The sequence below is a fragment of the Leguminivora glycinivorella genome, chromosome 8 (assembly GCF_023078275.1).
Source record: "Leguminivora glycinivorella isolate SPB_JAAS2020 chromosome 8, LegGlyc_1.1, whole genome shotgun sequence".
Lineage (NCBI taxonomy): Eukaryota > Metazoa > Arthropoda > Insecta > Lepidoptera > Tortricidae > Leguminivora > Leguminivora glycinivorella.
This window is the reverse complement of record NC_062978.1, coordinates 7,161,594-7,179,986: the sequence shown is the minus strand read 5'-3', so window position 1 is coordinate 7,179,986 and position 18,393 is coordinate 7,161,594. Positions and strand designations below refer to the sequence as shown.

General features: G+C 41.4%; 3 protein-coding genes across 8 annotated transcripts in view; all 3 read left to right on the top strand.

The window, feature by feature from the left end:
* Positions 1-9,245, top strand: part of LOC125228677 (ankyrin repeat and BTB/POZ domain-containing protein 2) — a 72,831-nt gene extending 63,586 nt beyond the window's left edge. Inside the window, exons 18-26 of the mRNA XM_048133330.1 lie at positions 353-495; positions 618-745; positions 1,047-1,258; positions 1,439-1,566; positions 1,769-1,855; positions 1,967-2,124; positions 2,395-2,578; positions 2,700-2,882; positions 8,620-9,245. Of these exons, the coding sequence (XP_047989287.1) occupies positions 353-495; positions 618-745; positions 1,047-1,258; positions 1,439-1,566; positions 1,769-1,855; positions 1,967-2,124; positions 2,395-2,578; positions 2,700-2,882; positions 8,620-8,817 (1,421 nt within the window). The 3' untranslated portion in view covers positions 8,818-9,245. The remainder of the gene's footprint in view (positions 1-352; positions 496-617; positions 746-1,046; positions 1,259-1,438; positions 1,567-1,768; positions 1,856-1,966; positions 2,125-2,394; positions 2,579-2,699; positions 2,883-8,619) is intronic.
* Positions 9,246-10,208: 963 nt separating this feature from the next.
* Positions 10,209-18,393, top strand: part of LOC125228990 (cholinephosphotransferase 1) — a 31,142-nt gene continuing 22,957 nt past the window's right edge. For 2 of the 6 annotated variants that reach the window (XM_048133749.1, XM_048133747.1), the window contains exon 1: positions 10,210-10,575. In XM_048133749.1, coding sequence (XP_047989706.1) covers positions 10,364-10,575 — 212 coding nt within the window. In that variant the 5' untranslated portion in view covers positions 10,210-10,363. Of the gene's footprint in view, positions 10,576-18,393 lie in introns of all 6 variants that reach the window. The other 4 variants (XM_048133752.1, XM_048133746.1, XM_048133750.1 and 1 more) reach the window with 4 other exon arrangements.
* LOC125228989 lies at positions 14,904-18,114 on the top strand. The gene is made up of 2 exons (XM_048133745.1): positions 14,904-15,769; positions 16,033-18,114. The coding sequence occupies exons 1-2, from the start codon at positions 15,512-15,514 to the stop codon at positions 17,647-17,649; spliced, it is 1,875 nt and encodes a 624-aa protein (XP_047989702.1). The 5' UTR covers positions 14,904-15,511; the 3' UTR covers positions 17,650-18,114.

Below are 18,393 nucleotides of genomic sequence, written 5' to 3'. Positions count from 1 at the left end.
TGGGCCGGGATGCCAGAGTATATTCATACATTTTATTTATCTATGGCTGCCACTGTGTTGCCTCAAATAACTTAATTTTACCCCATTTATAAAGAATTCCCTCATGTTATATGTATACAGACATTCCAGATTTCCGCTCAGGTTTTCCGATTGTTCCATTGTTTTAAATTATGAAAATAATTCTAATTTTGTGTTATTTATTAAACTTGTAAGTGGCTACACCCTGCCAGGGTTCTTGTTTCACATAAATTGTAATTATATTAAACATGATTGCAATAAAATGATAAAAGAGTGCTACTCACGCTTATGTACCATAAATAGCATAATCATCGTACTACGTAATTTGTTACAGGCTGGACCGCACTCGTGTACGCATGCAGCGGCGCGGGCGGCGGCGGCGCGGTGGAGTGCGCACGCAAGCTTCTCGGCGCCGGAGCGAGGGTCGACGGCGCGCCGGCGCGGGGCGAGGACGTCTGCACGCTCACTCCGCTCCAGGTAAATTAAGCTTAGCATCTTACAATTTCAGACGAGGATTTGTTACTCATAAAATTATTTTTGATAAACCTCTCAAGAATTGTGCACTTGCATCAAAATTTACTTGTAATGTATTGTTGCAGGTGGCATGCGGCGCTGGGAACCAAGAGTTGGTGCAACTTTTGTTGTCTCACGGAGCGGACCCATTCCTTTCTACGCAGCTGAATGATGCTCTGTGCTATAGTGCTGCAGCTCAGTATGGATGCTATAGGTATAAATTTTATATGTTATATAAACGTGTATTTTTGGTGATTCAATTCTATAAATGTGTCTATTAATATTGTTTTATTACTTGTATTATCACTACTCGTCCTCTATTCACTGTTAACTATTCAGGATAGACATACCTATCGTATATTGACGTTGGTCACATTTACCTGGAGAACTTTGTCAATAGGTGTATGAGGTGAGGAAAGACCATGACGTGCCTTTCCAGAGACCTGAACACAGATACTTGAAATCCCTTGAAGAAGATTACTATAACATTAAACAATATATGAACCCTTGTCCAGCGCCGTAGCGGTGTGTTGCACGCATGGCGCGCGCTCTTGCTTGCGCGCGTGCGTGCGCGGCAACGGGAGCGGCGCGCGCGCCGGCGCTGTGCTGTCGCTGGAAGAAGTTCTGGCTGAGGGAGCACCGCCCGCCGCGCGCCCCGCCTTCACCAAGCAACAGCAGCGAGCGCTACAAGACGCCATGTACTACGCGGCTGAGACTGACCACTTAGGTAGTTTCCTTTTATTTTATGGAGCTGTGAACAATGCATAACATTCTGGAGGGTTAAAAACTATGGATAATGTCAGATAAAAACTGTAACGAAAATCTTCCTCGAATTCAGTATGTGTTGTCCTTTAATTTACATGCGTAAGTAACAAAAATATAAAAATAAAACATTTTTATCTTTTAGATATAACATTAGAACTACGAGGCTTAGGCGTCCCCTGGTCTCTCCATGCGTGGACGCTTTCTTTAGCGGCTGCTGCGGAAGCTTCATTGGACCATGTTATAGACCAACTACTACAAGACTTTTTACAGGTACAATCCCATTTGTATTTTTAAATCAGCATAATAGGAGCTGAAAGGCCGTTGCCGTCAGGTGGACTGTTCAGTAATCGCTTTAAAAAAACACCACAGGTCTGGGTGCCCTCACTGCTCATCTCGTTACCTTAAAACGTGTAACAACTTACACATTAATAAGCTTTTAAAATATTAACATTTATTTCCAATAACTTCACAGGTTTGCCCGTCGGATGACAGCCACTATAGCAAGCAGTTCATTTACGAGTGTCTCCCATTGCTGTTCAACATTTTACGATACAGCAAGGTAAATAATGATTATCTAATCGGGATACCGAAAAAAAAAACGGTAAAACAGTTCACCTATTCAACCATTCATTAATTCCTCATTTTTTTTCACCTTTCCTTCGGCCAGAAGGAGGGCACAGTGCTGCTGTTAGCGGACATCCTTTGCGCCTGCTACGGCTGGGAGCCGGTACCGAGCGTGCTGGAACCGCCGCCCGCTGCTGCACCCGCTCCCGCCCGTGTCGACCCTTCCTATGTAAATAACCCGTCGCTCGCTGACGTCACATTCAGGTAACATATCGATATATAGCTACCTAAATGGTATGCTGTATCTGCAGTAAGGTGGAATTTTATCATTAAACACAGTCTGACAAAACAATAGAGTTTGATGATCGAAGTATTGTAATGTGGAATGTAAATATAAAGAACAGCCAGAACAGGGTCGGAGTATAGGTCTAATGTAATGTCTAAAACAACATATAGCGCATAGGCGTAGCACACACTACAGTATTCTACTTTGAAAACATAAATAATTTTGTTTTATTGTGCCAAATTGTGCAGAGTGGAAGGACGGCTGTTCTACGGGCACAAGATTGTGTTGGTGTCGGAGTCTCCACGCCTGCGGGCTATGCTAGCGCCACGTGCACCCGGCGACGCTGCACCCGCCTCCGCCTCCGCGTCCGCGTCCGCGCCCGCTGCACCACCGCTTGTGCAGATCAACGATATAAGATACGACATCTTCGAGGTTAGTCCGCAGAGAGAATGGTAATGATGACAATGAATTGATGTCGCTATGATGGATTTTGATTATACGCACCTAAAATATACAGTAAAGAAAACGTACAAACCTCTTATTTATTTGACAGCAAGTAATGAAGTACCTGTACTCGGGTGGCTGCGCTGGTTTGGAGATCCCTGACACGGACGTACTGGAAGTGCTGGCCGCGGCGTCCTTCTTCCAACTGCTGCCGCTGCAGCGGCACTGCGAAGCGCGCGCCGCCAAGTCCGTGGGGTTGCATAATCTTGTTTCCGTGTACATTCATGCCAAGGTATGTCGGACAGTAAGACGTCTGTTTAGACCGGATTTGTTTTTTATTTGATTTTGCAAAATTGACACGAGCTTTCTCTTTTTTTTGGCGTGTTTTTTTTCTAATAATAGGTATGTATATTATTTGTGCCGTTTGTATATCCGAGGTCTTATATAGAGAGAGTACGTCGTAGACGTCGCATCGGACCGATAGATGGCGCCATCGTTCGTTGTAAGTCGCTCCGGCGTCACACCGCCGCGATGTTGGTAGTCCCGTTTTCCCCACCTGCAACATAAGGCTCCTACGCGCCCCGGCCCGCCACCAGCCACCCTCATTGTTTCGTCGAACGCCGAAGTGACCGGTTGTCGCGTATTCCGTTCGAACATTTTTACAGCATGGTGTCTCGAAATTAATCTTTTAGTTTCTATTTCCTTGTTACTCCTGGTCAAACCAGAGTTATTCGTGTTTTTATTTAAAAAGTGGCTTATAACGTTTCGGAATTATGAAATTTTTCAATTTCAATTTTCACCGTCAATTCTTTCTTCCCTTTTAATTTACGCTCGTTCTTCTTGAATAATGAGATATATTATGCCTCGCTAGCGATCATTATTCGTCTTTCGGGGTTCTCACGATAGAAATGAACGAGCGGTGCTTTATGATTCTACCCACTTTTTTGTAAGAAAGTTCCATGCTGCAAAAATCGTTACCGTTAATCAGTTTTCTTTTTAAACTATTCGCATTTCCGAGACTAAAGTAGGAAGTGTTATCCGCGTATTAAAAGTTTCGCGCGAGAATATAAGCGGTAACGTAGGTAAGTTGCTCCGCCGGGGACCACGTGCTCCGGGGACCACGTGCTTCGCGACCGCGGGCTGCGCGACCTGCGGGCTGCGGCGGCGGCGGCGGCGGAGGGCGCGGTGGAGGAATACCGCGCTCCAAGGAGGTTTGAATTTCTCCGACGAATGGGTGAGCAGATTCATATTATTTTAGAAAGAACATGTTCGGTTTCCGATTCGGTGCGGAGGCCCCAAACCACGTGTCGGCGCCGGAACTTACTGTAGCGCTGCGATAGCGCCACTGACCGCGGCAGTGTTGTCCGCCGCGTCGGCGCCGCCGAAGTTGCGTAGAAGTTGCCTCCTCGTTAACGATGGCCATCTCTGCGGTGCCGCCGAACAACGTTGTGGCCGCCACATAGGCGTCGCGTGCGACGCTGTAAGTATGTCTGCTGCTGCCCCGACGCGAGCGCCGCGCCGTTAGTGATCTGTCGTCAATATGCAGGCTACCAGCGCGGCCACCTTCTGCCCCCGCCTACAACGCCGCGAGCCTGCTGAAGCTGTCCACCAATATCGCTGGCCGCCACGCTTATGCTGGCGCCTCGATGGTGATGCAGAGCGTGCGTCTGCCTTGACAACGCCGCGAGCCTGCTGAAGCTGTCCACCAATATCGCTGGCCGCCACGCTTATGCTGGCGCCTCGATGGTGATGCAGAGCGTTCGTCTGCCGTGACAACGCCGCGATCCTGCTGAAGCTGTCCACCAGTATCGCTGGCCGCCACGCTTATGCTGGCGCCTCGATGGTGATGCAGAGCGTGCGTCTGCCTTGACAACGCCGCGAGCCTGCTGAAGCTGTCCACCAATATCGCTGGCCGCCACGCTTATGCTGGCGCCTCGATGGTGATGCAGAGCGTTCGTCTGCCGTGACAACGCCGCGATCCTGCTGAAGCTGTCCACCAGTATCGCTGGCCGCCACGCTTATGCTGGCGCCTCGATGGTGATGCAGAGCGTGCGTCTGCCTTGACAACGCCGCGAGCCTGCTGAAGCTGTCCACCAATATCGCTGGCCGCCACGCTTATGCTGGCGCCTCGATGGTGATGCAGAGCGTTCGTCTGCCGTGACAACGCCGCGATCCTGCTGACTGTCCACCAGTATCGCTGGCCGCCACGGTTATGCTGGCGCCTCGATGGTAATGCAGAGCGTGCGTCAGCCCTGACAACGCCGCGATCCTGCTGTAGCTGTCCACCAGTATCGCTGGCCGCCACGCTTATGCTGGCGCCTCGATGGTGATGCAGCGAGCTCATCTGCCGTGACAACGCCGCGATCCTGCTGAAGCTGTCCACCAGTATCGCTGGCCGCCACGCTTATGCTGGCGCCTCGATGGTGATGCAGCGCGCTCATCTGCCGTGAAAACGCCGCGACCCTGCTGAAGCTGTCCACCAGTATCGCTGGCCGCCACGCTTATGCTGGCGCCTCGATGGTGATGCAGAGCGTTCGTCTGCCGTGACAAGCCTCAGTGGTGATGCGGAGCGTAATACTGTTAACCGCTGCACAGGCGTCGCAATCCTTCTGCTGCGTCTGCCGTGACATCGCCGCAAGCTACTTGAAGTTTTCCACCGGTGTCGTCGGCCGACACGCTGATGCTGGCGCCTTGATGTCGCCTCGATCGCACGAGGTAAGATTGCAGACGCGGCGACCTTCATCGCGCCACCGAGCGCAATACTGCGGCTGCCGCGAAGGCGTCGCTAATTTTCCTGCCGCGTCTGCCGTGACGACGCCGCGAACTCTGTTGATGCTGTTCACCGATGTAGCTGACTGTCATGCTGGCGCCGGTGCCTCCCGCGCTGACGGCGGCGACCTCGAGAGGGCCACCGAGCACGATACTGCGTGACGCGACAGGGGCATCGAAGACGCCTTTCGAGCTGACGACGGCCGTCTCAATCTCACCGCCGAACGTAACATCGTCTGCTGCAGTGACAAGCTGGTAAGATTGCTGATGTGGTCCCTTGGTACTGCTAGCCGCCACGCTGATAACGCCCGTCGCGCCTAAGATGTCACGCTCACCGCGAGCACTGTCTTCCCCTACAATGGTGCCACGACCATATCCGGGCTCCGTCTGCTACGGTATCGTTGCAGACTCTGTTGCTGACCAGGCTGATACTGCCCTCCAATGTGACGCCGGGCGCCGCTATCAGCTGACATCCCGTACACTATGGTATCCACTCTTCTCTTTCCAGTTCCCGTGAAGTACTTCGACAGTATTTACACTCTATTTTGACCAATGACTCCTCCGTCGCCGAAGTGAGAACAGATAAATTCTAAAGATGCTACGTCCTAACGTGGCTTGGCCACCCATAGTTGAACGAGGTAAGACGTCAATAACCGGACGAGGAGCCGCACTGCTGCGAGGGTGTCCTGACGATGTTCGCGAGCTATCTAATCGGAGAGGCGCCTCGCGAGACGACCCTGTGATTCCTGTACGTCGCTCATTGTGTAGGTCAAAGACATCGTAAAGGTTTGCGGAATTAAAAAAAAACTCTTTCAGAATGTCCAGATCTGAATTCGAGCCAGCGTGCTGCATCCTGAGCGTGCGTCTGTTTACCGGGCGGACACCAAAACCGATCGGTAATCTGGCCGCGGGGGTTCCAAGTACACGACGATTTCCCGGAGGCTTGTGGCGCCCCCTGTCCATTCGAGAGATTAACTTATTCGCCGAGCCTCTAATAAACAAATTGGGAAAAATAAACCCGCTTCGCCTTAGTGAACTTGAGATTCCAGCTCAAAGCGAAAGGGGCCAGGAACTCAGGAGGACTTCAGTAGTTATCATCTGGCTCGACTATACTGAATTAATATAGAGCTTGATTCGATCGTAGAACCTGATTTCATCAATTTCACAACTTTCGTAGTCTACAGAGGGAGGTTGGTTTCCAGCATTACCTCGTACAGCTGCCGATAGCTGTAGGCCAATCGCTCCTGTTTTGCTTGCATTTGCAGCCCGATAAGACCTTAAATAATCGGAATATTGTACAAAGTAAAGCTCTTCCGATGGAAAATAATCTTCAACAGGCGGTGGCGCTGGCGACTGAAGTGACATGCAGCCGGATTAAGGTTCGCATAGCACTATATGCTATGCACAGTTCGGTTGTATGTTATGTTATGCTGTACGATGGCAGGACTACATCTCTTCGGTTACGAGTAACTACGACAGTAACTGCTGACTCCAACAGACTGTCGTACGAGGTCAGTATGCACCCCCTGGGAGCCAAGTAAGTGACCTTCGGTGACCTCGCCTTCTTCTGCTTCGCCCGTCATCGTACCTCTTCGTCTGCGAGAGCCCTGCATTACGCCGTACAACGGTACGTATTAAGCCTCCGCCACACATAAAGCGCATTCCGCTTCGCTAACGCTACGCTATCAGCGCGCTGAATGCGCGCGCATTCCGCTCGCGTCCCGCGCGCGTTGCGCTCGCAATCCGCGCTCGTTAGTTCCCGCTAGTGCCCACTGGGCGCAACGCCAGCGTTTGTGCGGTGCACCGCCATTATTGCGCTCCGCCTACGCTCTCAAAGCGCGCATGTGTGGCGGTGTTTTAATTCACCCCTTGACCTGCTACCACGACGTGTTCAGCAACCACCAGCGATGCGACACGGACGTCACCTCTCAGTCTACACTGTCGACCTTCATTGCACGAAGTAGAAATCCGTCGCATCGGGTTTTGGATTAGGTAATGGATTACCCTAAGAGTCAATGACTGACTTGAAGAAATCGACTGATACCTCCGTCCAGTGTAGTAGCAATCGACAGCGCTCGTACTTTTCATCTTCTAGGCTAGTTTTACCGAGCGATCAGTATCCTCAAATGCCCTCACTAAAAAGAGTTCAGAGTTCAGGAGTCTCGCTTGTAACCGCGCTCGCTTGACGCGAAATAGTCTGATCGAAAATACCAGTATCGTAACAAATAGCCCTCGGGCGAGCGTGAGTGATGACCTTTTTCTGTGTTTGATATGGACGTAAGACGTTGGACTTTAAATAGTCATATCAAAGCTAATATTGATTTAGATAATTTTTACGAAGGGTTGACAAAAGCAGTATCAATTACGTTACCCTGCTACAGTACAGATAGTTACACTACTTTTACAGTTAATTTCCACACTTTGTGTCTGAAATTGGGTTTATAATAACCTGATAAAATAACGTGTCTGTTAATAATAAAAGTGTATCTAAGGTTTTTGTATCTTGTTCAAGTCAGCCTCGCCTACAATGTATAATAATGTCATTTCTCTAACTATTCGCTGACTAAAGCTAAACGTCATCACGAAAATCTCTTTAGGCGTTTCTGGCACCGAGATATTCGCGGATCGAAGGCGATTTCGACTGATACATCTGTCAAATCGGTTCAACAACCGATTCACTTATTCTTCTATGCTATGCCAATAGGGCTACCAAAGGCTTGCGCGCCAGCTGACTCGCCACCAGGAGATAATAAACAGGTCTCTATATAAGACCTCGGATATACAAACGGCACAAATAATATAAAAATTTTACCTTCCAATAAAATTGTTATTATTTTGCCTGGTATATCCGAGGTCTGAGTGATGCCTTCCTGGTAGGCTTAATATACCGTCGGCACTTCTCCTCAACAATGAGGGTGGCTGGTGGCGGGCCGGGGCGCGTAGGAGCCTTATGTTGCAGGTGGGGAAAACGGGACTACCAACATCGCGGCGGTGTGACGCCGGAGCGACTTACAACGAACGATGGCGCCATCTATCGGTCCGATGCGACGTCTACGACGTACTCTCTCTATATAAGACCTCGGATATACCAGGCAAAATAATAACAATTTTATTGGAAGGTAAAATTTTTATATTATTGAACCATAATATCAATGTCCCAAAAATATTCTGTGCTCGTATTACTCTTCATGATCTCACTCAAATCAAAATCCTAGATCTATCACTATTTGAGCTAACTGCTCATAAATTTTGAATTTCAGGTTTATGGAGCAACGCAGCTTCTAGAATACTGTCAAGGTTTCCTGCTACAGAACATGGTGGCCCTTCTAACGTACGATGACTCGGTGAAGCGACTGCTGTTCGGCAAACGACTGCCCGGCCACAACGTTCTGGGCGCTCTACTCACTACCCTACAGAAAAGAGTTGAGGCTAGGAAGAGTCAGGCTAAAAGCAGATAGCAATTGGCAACACTCAACAACACAAAAATGTACAATATTATTATAGTATTAAGATGCTATAAGAGTATAAGGTTAAATACACTGACAATAAATATGTAGATAGTACAACTGTCAACATGATATTCAAACCCCCTACTAATTTTCAATTAGATTTTTTTATTTTTAAATTAGTCATGGCCTTGGAAGAATCTACTGCAGTGCCCTTAATATAACATTTCGGTTGAAAACTTAAATGACTATATTCAACTTATGTAGATAAGTAGTTCATAAGAAGCAAGTACCTACTATAAAACATATTTTTATACAGTATATGAAAAATGTTTTAAATAAAAAACTCATCAAAATAAATAATAATATTTAATGTCTGTTCTCAATTTGTATGTCTGTACTAAAATGTGTAATTATTGTTGAAATAAAGCTTTACGTTTATTTTTTATTTTTAGTTTGTACTAAACCCTTACGGCCCGGCCACGACATTGGTCTAAGCGCGACAGCGGTGAGCGGCAGCCATACATTGGAGCAAGACACAGCGATGGGACTTTTCATTCGCACGTATGGCTGCCGCTCACCACTGTCGCACTTAGACCATTGTCGTGGCCGGGCCGTTAATACCATTACGAATTTATGACATGTCTCTCCCATCACGGAACAATGGTGTTCCGGACCTTCAGGAGGCGTGCGTGAAGCAGAAGCCAACGCCATTATTATTACAGTGCAAGTATTGTGAAACTTAAAATAGTATAATAGTACATTACGATACAAGTGCGTAAAAAAGAAAGTTCGAAACGAGTGGCGATAAATTAAAACACGACCGAAGGGAGTGTTTTAAATCGACACGAGTTACGAATTTCCTTTTCGCACGTGTATCGTACGACGTTTTTCAGTACAGATGAGCCTCCGAAGTTTCGACCTGGCATATAATGAACCACTTCTCGCACTAGTGCGTAAAAAAACACCATCTGTACTGAAAACTTTATTAAACTTGACCTAAACGACGCATTCCCTGCACACAGAAAAAGTAAATAATGCGTCGTTTCTACGAAATATATATATATATTCCTTTCTAACTTATATATGTGTATAAAGATTCAATCGTCCTTACGGTAAATGACAAACTGGAAACTTTAAGTACAGCTTGGCAAAAAAGAGTAGAAATGGAACTGTTCTTATACAAAAGTGATTCAATACATGTTTACATTGACGGTGGTGCCCCTATTAATTTCTACAACTATTTTACCAGACTTCGACAAAGGCAAAATATGAAATTACCCAAGTATGTGGTAGTTTTTTTCTAAACTAGCAACATTTTCATCGTAGCCGTCATACGTGTAAACTGTTTTTGTCTATGGCCTTACAAACGTCAAGCAAAACTTGGACGTTCCCCGAGTTAAAAAAAAGTACTAATGTGTCTATGCCACGCATGGTGTGATGTGATAATGTACGTCGTGCGTATTTTTGCTTTTATTGAAGAATCGTGAAAATTGAAGAAAAAGTTTAGTGTTAATAGTTCAGTGCAGTTCTAGGTTTTAATGTCGTGACAGTGAAAATGCAGTTCTATAAGGAGAGGATTTTAAATGCCGCACAATTAAAGAAACTCAGTGAACACAAATATTCGTGTACGAGTAGCAGTATTTTGGATGCCTGGCTCCAGCCCTGGTGGTGCTGGCTGGTGTCAAAAACTCCGCTATGGCTGGCGCCGAATCTCATTACAATATTAGGATTAATAGTTAATATCGTTACTACTCTCATATTAATCTGGTAAGTGCGAGGAAGTTTTAGCGTCGAACTAGCGGAACGACTTTCGTTTTTGCATCGGCCACTTTCTATTAACCTACTTAGGTCTTGATTTAGCACTTAAAGTGGTTTATTAGAATGCCATGAATATTTCGGTTTCATTGATTATAGCTTCCGATTATTGTTTACAACGTGCCTGCTTGGTGTCGTATCCCTGCGATTGGTTGGTTGTCTCGGACCATTCGCGATAAGATACATTACAAGACACCGTTTACGTCTCGTGTGTCTGGCGTAATTGAACATCGGCATGACTAATCAAAAGATATTTCTTGATATTATATAAATATAGGTAGCAATAGTAGCTCAGATTGATTCAATCAGATGTTTGATTTTAAAGGTTATGTCTAGGTGATGGTTGGCCACAAAATTATGTGGTAAACTTGGCCAAAACTGTGATAAAAAGATCCTTATTACAGAATCAAATACAGCATGAGGACCCTTCAATGACTGATGGAAAGTAATATTTATTCGATGGGAAAACAATGTACTAAAGATTGAGATGAGTGCTATGAGAACTGTAGAACTTGCAAACCACTGGTTCATGGCTCAACGAGTTTCTAAAATGTTGTGTACTTTAGTGAATCATTTGAAAAAAAATTTTTCTCTGCTCATAAAACTACATAATTTTGTTAAAAATTTAGTCTTCTGGGACTGGGTTTACAGGAAATAATCTGCAAGGCACAAAGTTTAACCCTGAATTGCTGTCACAATTTGGTTTCATAGCGTCTTTTCTATATGGTAGTAAATATGCTGTGGATTATGTCAAAATTTAATCAAAATTAAAATTCTGATAACTTAAGAGTTTTGAATGATTCACGGTTATTTTTATCATGTCATGATGCAACTGTATCGAAATATCGGGAGCTTGACAAAAGTCAAAAAGGTAATCACAGTCTATATCCCGGTCAATATAAGTCTAATTTTGATAACTTGTAAATTCTTATGCCTCTCAAAGAGATATTATTTATTCTGTTACTCCGCGTTGAGAATAATTCAAAACAGTGGTTTCATAATTCTTTGTTCTGTTGACCAGCATTAAATACACAACACACAAGATGCAACACGCTGATATGAGGCCATTTCGTAGCACTTCATTTCTTTCTGTCTTGTTGTTATGTGTATTTTGTCTTGCCTTTGTTCACGAATAATTTTTTTTGACGACCGGTCTGGCGCAGTCGGTAGTGACCCTGCCTGCTACGCCGCGGTCACGGGTTCGAATCCCGGTAAGGGCATTTATTTGTGTGATGAGCACAGATATTTGTTCCTGAGTCATGGATGTTTTCTATGTATATAAGTATTTATATATTATATATATCGTTGTCTGAGTACCTGCAACACAAGCCTTCTTGAGCTTACCGTGGGACTCAGTCAATCTGTGTAACTATGTCCTATAATATTTATTTATTTATTTATTTATAATTGCTTATTCTATTCGAAATTACAAGCCCTGGATAAAATTAGATGTTTCTGTATGCTGAGAGTAATTTGAATGATAGAATAGCTGTAATTAGTTGTTAGTTTCCTTCTTATAGTAATTTTGTAACTTATTTTTCCTGTTACATACATTGATAGTCAACAACTACTTTATTACTATTATTCTGTGTTTTCTTTTTGGTCCTATGAGTATCTAAGCTCTCAGCCTTCTCAATAGTGGAGGTTCATATCATGTTTCACATCAACCATAGTGGCTATGTCCCTGGCTCGGCATACACTTTTATTTTTCTTTACTACTTATGTCTAAACTATGTATGTTGTGGGTGAGAATAAAGATAATATCTGTCTATCTATGATAGGACCTAAGTGAATTGCATTGAATGTGTATCAGGGTCATTGACAGTCAACCATCTTAAAGACAAAAATCATTTTAAAATGTGGATAATAAAGGTTAGACTGGTAAAGTTCATTGACATTCATTGTCTTACAAACTTAGATAATACTGATTCTGAATTAACCTCAATGTAAACAATAACAAGAAATAAACCTATTGTTTATCACCTGTTTTTAGCCTTTTCATTATTAGGATGAACAATTCCAATTGATTGTACTGTACCTATGGGGATGGAGTTATGTTTATTGCAAGAATTGAGATTATTTTTCCAAGTGATTAACTATTGAAGTATATTTATGATTTGTTTTGATGAAGAATGAAGCACTTCCACCTGTCAATAAAGTATGTCTTTCAAAATGAAGCTTTTGTGAGAACCTTATTTCATAACATAACAAACAAGTCTTGTAAAACTAAAACTACAGTCAAACCTGGATAAGCGAGAGTTCAAGGGAGCACAATCTCATTCTCGCTTATAGAGGTTTCTCACTAACCCGAGTTTCTCGCTAATGCAGGTACATGGGTAGCGTTTCTCTCTTATAGGGGTACGCAGCAATAACAAGTCACAGCAAGTACGAATGTAATAAATACAGTCAAGTCAACGACCTAATTACACACCTTGGTCCACAGATTTACTTTCTCCAGCTGCTTTTTTGAAAGCTATGTCATGACGCCTTCTAAAACCCTCTAACCAGCCGTTGCTAACAGAAAAGTTCTGGATTCCCAGTTTTGTAGCAAACTCTTTTGATTTTTCTTTCAACAAAGGTCCATCTATGGGGATATTCTTATCGAGAGTTTGTTTTATCCATTCCAAAAGGCACTTTTCGATATTGGGAAATTCAGAAACTCTAGTCCTCTTAATATTTCCATGTCCATCAGAGCACTCAGACTTTATAGAGTCTTTTGATTTAATAATTTTATAATAGGTGGATTCTGGTAAATTAAACTCCCTCTGAATTTCATTTCGCCATTTTCCGGATTCAAACGCATTCACTATTTTAAGTTTATCACTTAATGACAGTACTTTAATTTTCCGTTTTGACATGATGCAGAACAGAACTTTCCTTCGCAATTGAAAACTATAAACTGAGTAAGTCTGACAATCCTGCGGTACACAGGCACACGTGTCCATTTGAAAAGAATGCGATAAAATAACAACAATAAAGTTATTTAGTTCCACGAAATAGAATAGGAACAATATTGACGAGAATACAAAAACAATGGTAGGAAGTTCCACGAAAGTTAAGAATGAGTCATAAAATAGCACATGTTAAATTTGTAAATAAAGCTCGACTGTCGCTTATAGAGGTATAGATAAGTAGCAGTCTCACTTACGGAGGTCTATGAGGGAAAAACGACTCTCTCTTACAGAGGTTTCTGTTTCTCGCTAATAGAGGTTTTGGGAGCTTAAAATGACGGGTCCTGGCTATTACTCTCACTTATAGAGTTTTCTCACTTAGCCAGTTCTCACTTATCCAGGTTTGACTGTATTTATAAAGTGCACTATTGAGCATTGATCTATGTTGCTATCAAACTTTCCTAAGAATTTATTGATAGTCAAAACAAATAATTTATATTATTTATAAGTGGTGGTGGCACATAACAAGTGTTTGTTGGTTTTGTTAATATATAAACAAGTTGATAATATAATATATAGTGAGATGAAACAAATAGATTTTTATTATAAGTAATTTTATTTTGAATTAGTACTAGTACATCTTACCTCAATTAAGAGTCCAGGCAGGCAATTAAGAGTCAAGGTTTGAACAATTATTTCATTTTTTGTCTTTATAATACAAAAAAGTAAATGAGTTGAAGTTGACTGTACACATAGTTTTGATAAAAATCTTGGGTGACCATAGTTCATTCATTACACAGGTCTAGTAATCGTTTAAATTGTTCTCATAACGGTTTATTACAATCTCGGTAAAACTACAATCAACCATTCTTTTTTTTTTTGTTTTGATATAATCTACAAATAATAGTAAAAAAAAAACACTTGGGATTGGCATCTAATCTGATTAAATTAATAAAATTATTTTAATGCTTTCCTTTGTAAATAGTATGGAAGATGAATACAGGTCAGAAAATGTAGGTAGATAACTTTGTGGTAGATGCTCAAGGTTAAAAACTGAAAAAAAAAGGACTTCGAACTAGTGATGTGCCGATGAGAATTTTCTCATTCTCGAGAATTCCTTCCCCTAGAAATTCTCACTAATTCTCGAGAAATTTCTCTTACGTGGAAATTTCCAAGAAAGTACATAAAATTAAAACAAAATTAAAAGTTATATTTTTTTAATTCATTATCTTAAGTGATTCAAAGCTATTCGTATAGTTTTAGACTCATTTAGATGATTCCAAATGACAAATTCTCTTTGTTCTCGAGAAATTTCCGAGAAATTTCTCCAAAAATTTCTCTATAAGAATTTCTAGAAGAAATTTCCCGATTGGTATATTTGAGAAATAATATTGGCCGTTTTGAATATTATTGTTTGGACGTTAAAGTAGTCTCAAGTTATGTTATTTATAGGTTTTGGCTTGATAAGTTGGTTTCTACTAAATATTACAAACATTTTAATAGAGATCTTACTTTTATTCCCGAGAATTTTCTTAAAGTTGTTCTCGACTACATTTGCCATTCATGTCAAACGGCCAACTACGCAATAAAAACTAAAATAATCTTGTAAAAAAATGGGTAATTAACTATTTTACAGTTATATTAGTATATGACATTCATATAATATTAGTAATTTCGATCAGTTATCTATGTTACATTTGAAATAAATGATTACTATAAATATTTAACACATAATTTAATATTTATGATCATGTCATAAAACTATCTCTGGTATTTCTTAAAACAAAAGTAAACCGCCAAACGCTCCTGCACCTGGTCAGCTAACGCTTATCACTCTTATCAGAATATCTAAAACGACACCATTGTTTTACTTGCACGTGCGATTTTTGTCGTTCTGGTAATTTATTGAATAGGATGTTGGAAAGGGTAAGAGGTAAGGCTTTTATCTTCTCAGTGTCATCAATGCTAAGAAAGTGGATGGTTGTGACGTGACCATAATGAAAAAAAATAAAGTGTTTGAGTATTTTAGAACTTTGTCGGACGATGGACGTACCAAATACGTTTGTTTATTCTGTGATGCAGTGTATACATGCAAAAATGTCACCAGATTTGTGCGGCATATGATAAATTGCGAAAAAAGTCCAGTTGAAGTAAAACGACAGTTACGACAGAAAGGACCTGAAATCATAAATCAGCCTGTGGTTTCTGATGAGCCCGTAATGGTTGAGAGCGTGACAGATAACACATTTAATGAGGTAAGCTTTTATATATGTTTTTTCAGTAGCTTATATGTAACAATTAGATAATTTTAGAAGGTAAGTGCTAGAAGTAGATAATATGAGTAATTTGCAATGAGTGGTGGTAAATTAAAACACGGCCAAAGAGACTGTTTCAAATTGACACGAGTTGTAAATTACTACACTAGTGATAATTTGGATTTAAAATATGACTAAAGCCAGTTCTACAAGTCAATAATATTTTGGATGGAGAATAACGTGTATTTTGTATATTGTTACAGAAAGAAGCGGATAAAGCATTAGCTAGAGCAATATACGTAACTGGCCAGCCGCTTTCAATCTTAGAACACCCTTTATGGAAACGGGCGCTTCAATTGTTAAGGCCTGGTTACAACCCACCTTCACGGAAAGTATTGTCAACAGTGCTTTTAGATGAAGAATATGCAGATGTGAAACAAAAAGTTACGGAAAAAATTGAAGAAGCTAACGTTTTGCACTTAGCCGCAGACGGTTGGACAAATGTTAGAAAGGATTCTATTATCAACATAATTATCTATACACCGAAGCCATATTTTCATTCGTCGATTGAAACAAGAAATAACAGGCACACGGCAGAGTACTTGTCTGAAAAAATAGGACAAACTATGAACGAAATCGGATCCGAAAAGTTTCTGGGCATTATTACTGATAACGCTGCCAATATGAAAAAATGCGGAAAACTGCTAAATGAGCAATATGAAAACACCACGTGGGTAGGATGCCTCGCTCATACTTTGAATCTGCTGATAAGCGATGTATTAAAAATAGAGGCCATTCAGGAAACCTTCTCGTCCGTTGTAGCGACAGTAAAATCTATTTTGCATTCGAACATCTTCAGTGCCGAGTTTAAAAAAATTGCAGCCGAAAAATCTTTGAACGTGTCGTTGCTGTTTCCGGTTAAGACAAGATGGGGCAGCTATTTACATTGCTTAGAGAATTTTATGAAATCAAAAAGTATATTGCAAACAATGGTCGTCAACGAAGAAAATAGAGATCTACAAAAACACAGAACAAAAATATTGAATGAGAATACATGGCAAGATGTCGAAAAACAAATAAAATTCTTTACACCAATTGTGAAATGGATAACAATTTTAGAAGGCGACAGCTGTACAATACATTTAGTGCACCGAGCTCTCAGAGAAATAGAAGACATGTTGGACAGTGAACATTCAGCAGATGTTATTGACGACCTTGCCCTGGCCAATTTGAAAATCAAATTCCAAACCAGAAAGGGAAATTGTGTGAAACCAGTCCACCTTGCTGCCGTTATTTTGGATCCAAGAAATCAGGGTAGTACTCTGAGCCATGATGAAAATCTGGATGGCTGCTCCACTATAATGACTATTGCACAATGTGACGCTACTTTGATTCAAGAACTATCAGACTATAAATGTCGCAAAGGAATTTGGGAGAGATCGTTTGTTTGGCAAATAGCAGGAGACGTCGATCCAATCTCTTGGTGGGAGACTCTATTCCCAAAAACAGAATTAGCAAAAACGGCACGAAAAATCTTGTCAATACCCTCAACATCAGCATCAGTCGAAAGAAGTTTTTCGACGTATGGGAGCATACACACCAATAAACGTAACAAGTTAAAAAATGAAAGAGCAGCAAAACTTTGTTTCATTGCTCATAACTGGAAGTTGATGAACAAAACTGTACAGACGCCGCAAGGTGAAAATGCAAGATCTCATATCAGCAACAGTAGCGACGGTTTTGTGACCTACAGTCCCAATTTTGATGATGAAATTTCTTGGGATTTATCTTCAGAGATGTCAGAAATAGAGGATATTGATTTTAGGTCTGTTACAGATCAAGATAATGAAACAGAAGATTTCGACGTAAATAATTTGTAACTAGTATAGGTTTTATGCCGTAAGTTGATTGCTTAGTGTTATTTAATCATAGTTGATTTTATTGGATTATAAGCTTGATTTATATTTTACAAACTATTTACATTTATTTAATTACTATTTTGTTGATTGTATTTTTAATATATTTATTACATTTAAATTCCAATACTTTTGAGAGTCGTAAGCCTCTAGTCGATTTTGTTACATTCATTATGTAAGTTAATTTTCTCAATCGTTACGCTTATTATAATAATCCCATGTTAAGTATCTTAGTATTAAATTAAAGTACTTGCTTAGCCTATTCTTTGACTCTGTTGATTTGATTTTGTGATTTCTATTTTTAATTTGACTATTCTAGCAACGTGAAGGTATACATATTTAAGTAAGACTGAATGCAAGGTAATTTGTGTAAAAAACAGTAGTCAGTTAACATATAAGCATATAAATGTAACCCTTATAATTATTGTTATCTACAGGTTTATAAGTTTACCTTTATTTTTTAGTTTTCATTGTAAATCAGATTTTTTACTTATGTGTTTGATTTGTTTTTACTTTTATATTATATGAACCTGATGAAAATCAATAAATATTTGTTTTATTTATTAACTATAGACGGTCAAGCAAATTGTGACACTAAAAAAGGCGCGTAATTAAAATTTTCTGTGGGCTCTGCGCGGGTAAATCTGCATTTTTCAAATTTGCCGCATTTTTTAGTGTTAAGATTTGCTTGACTGTTTATATTTACCA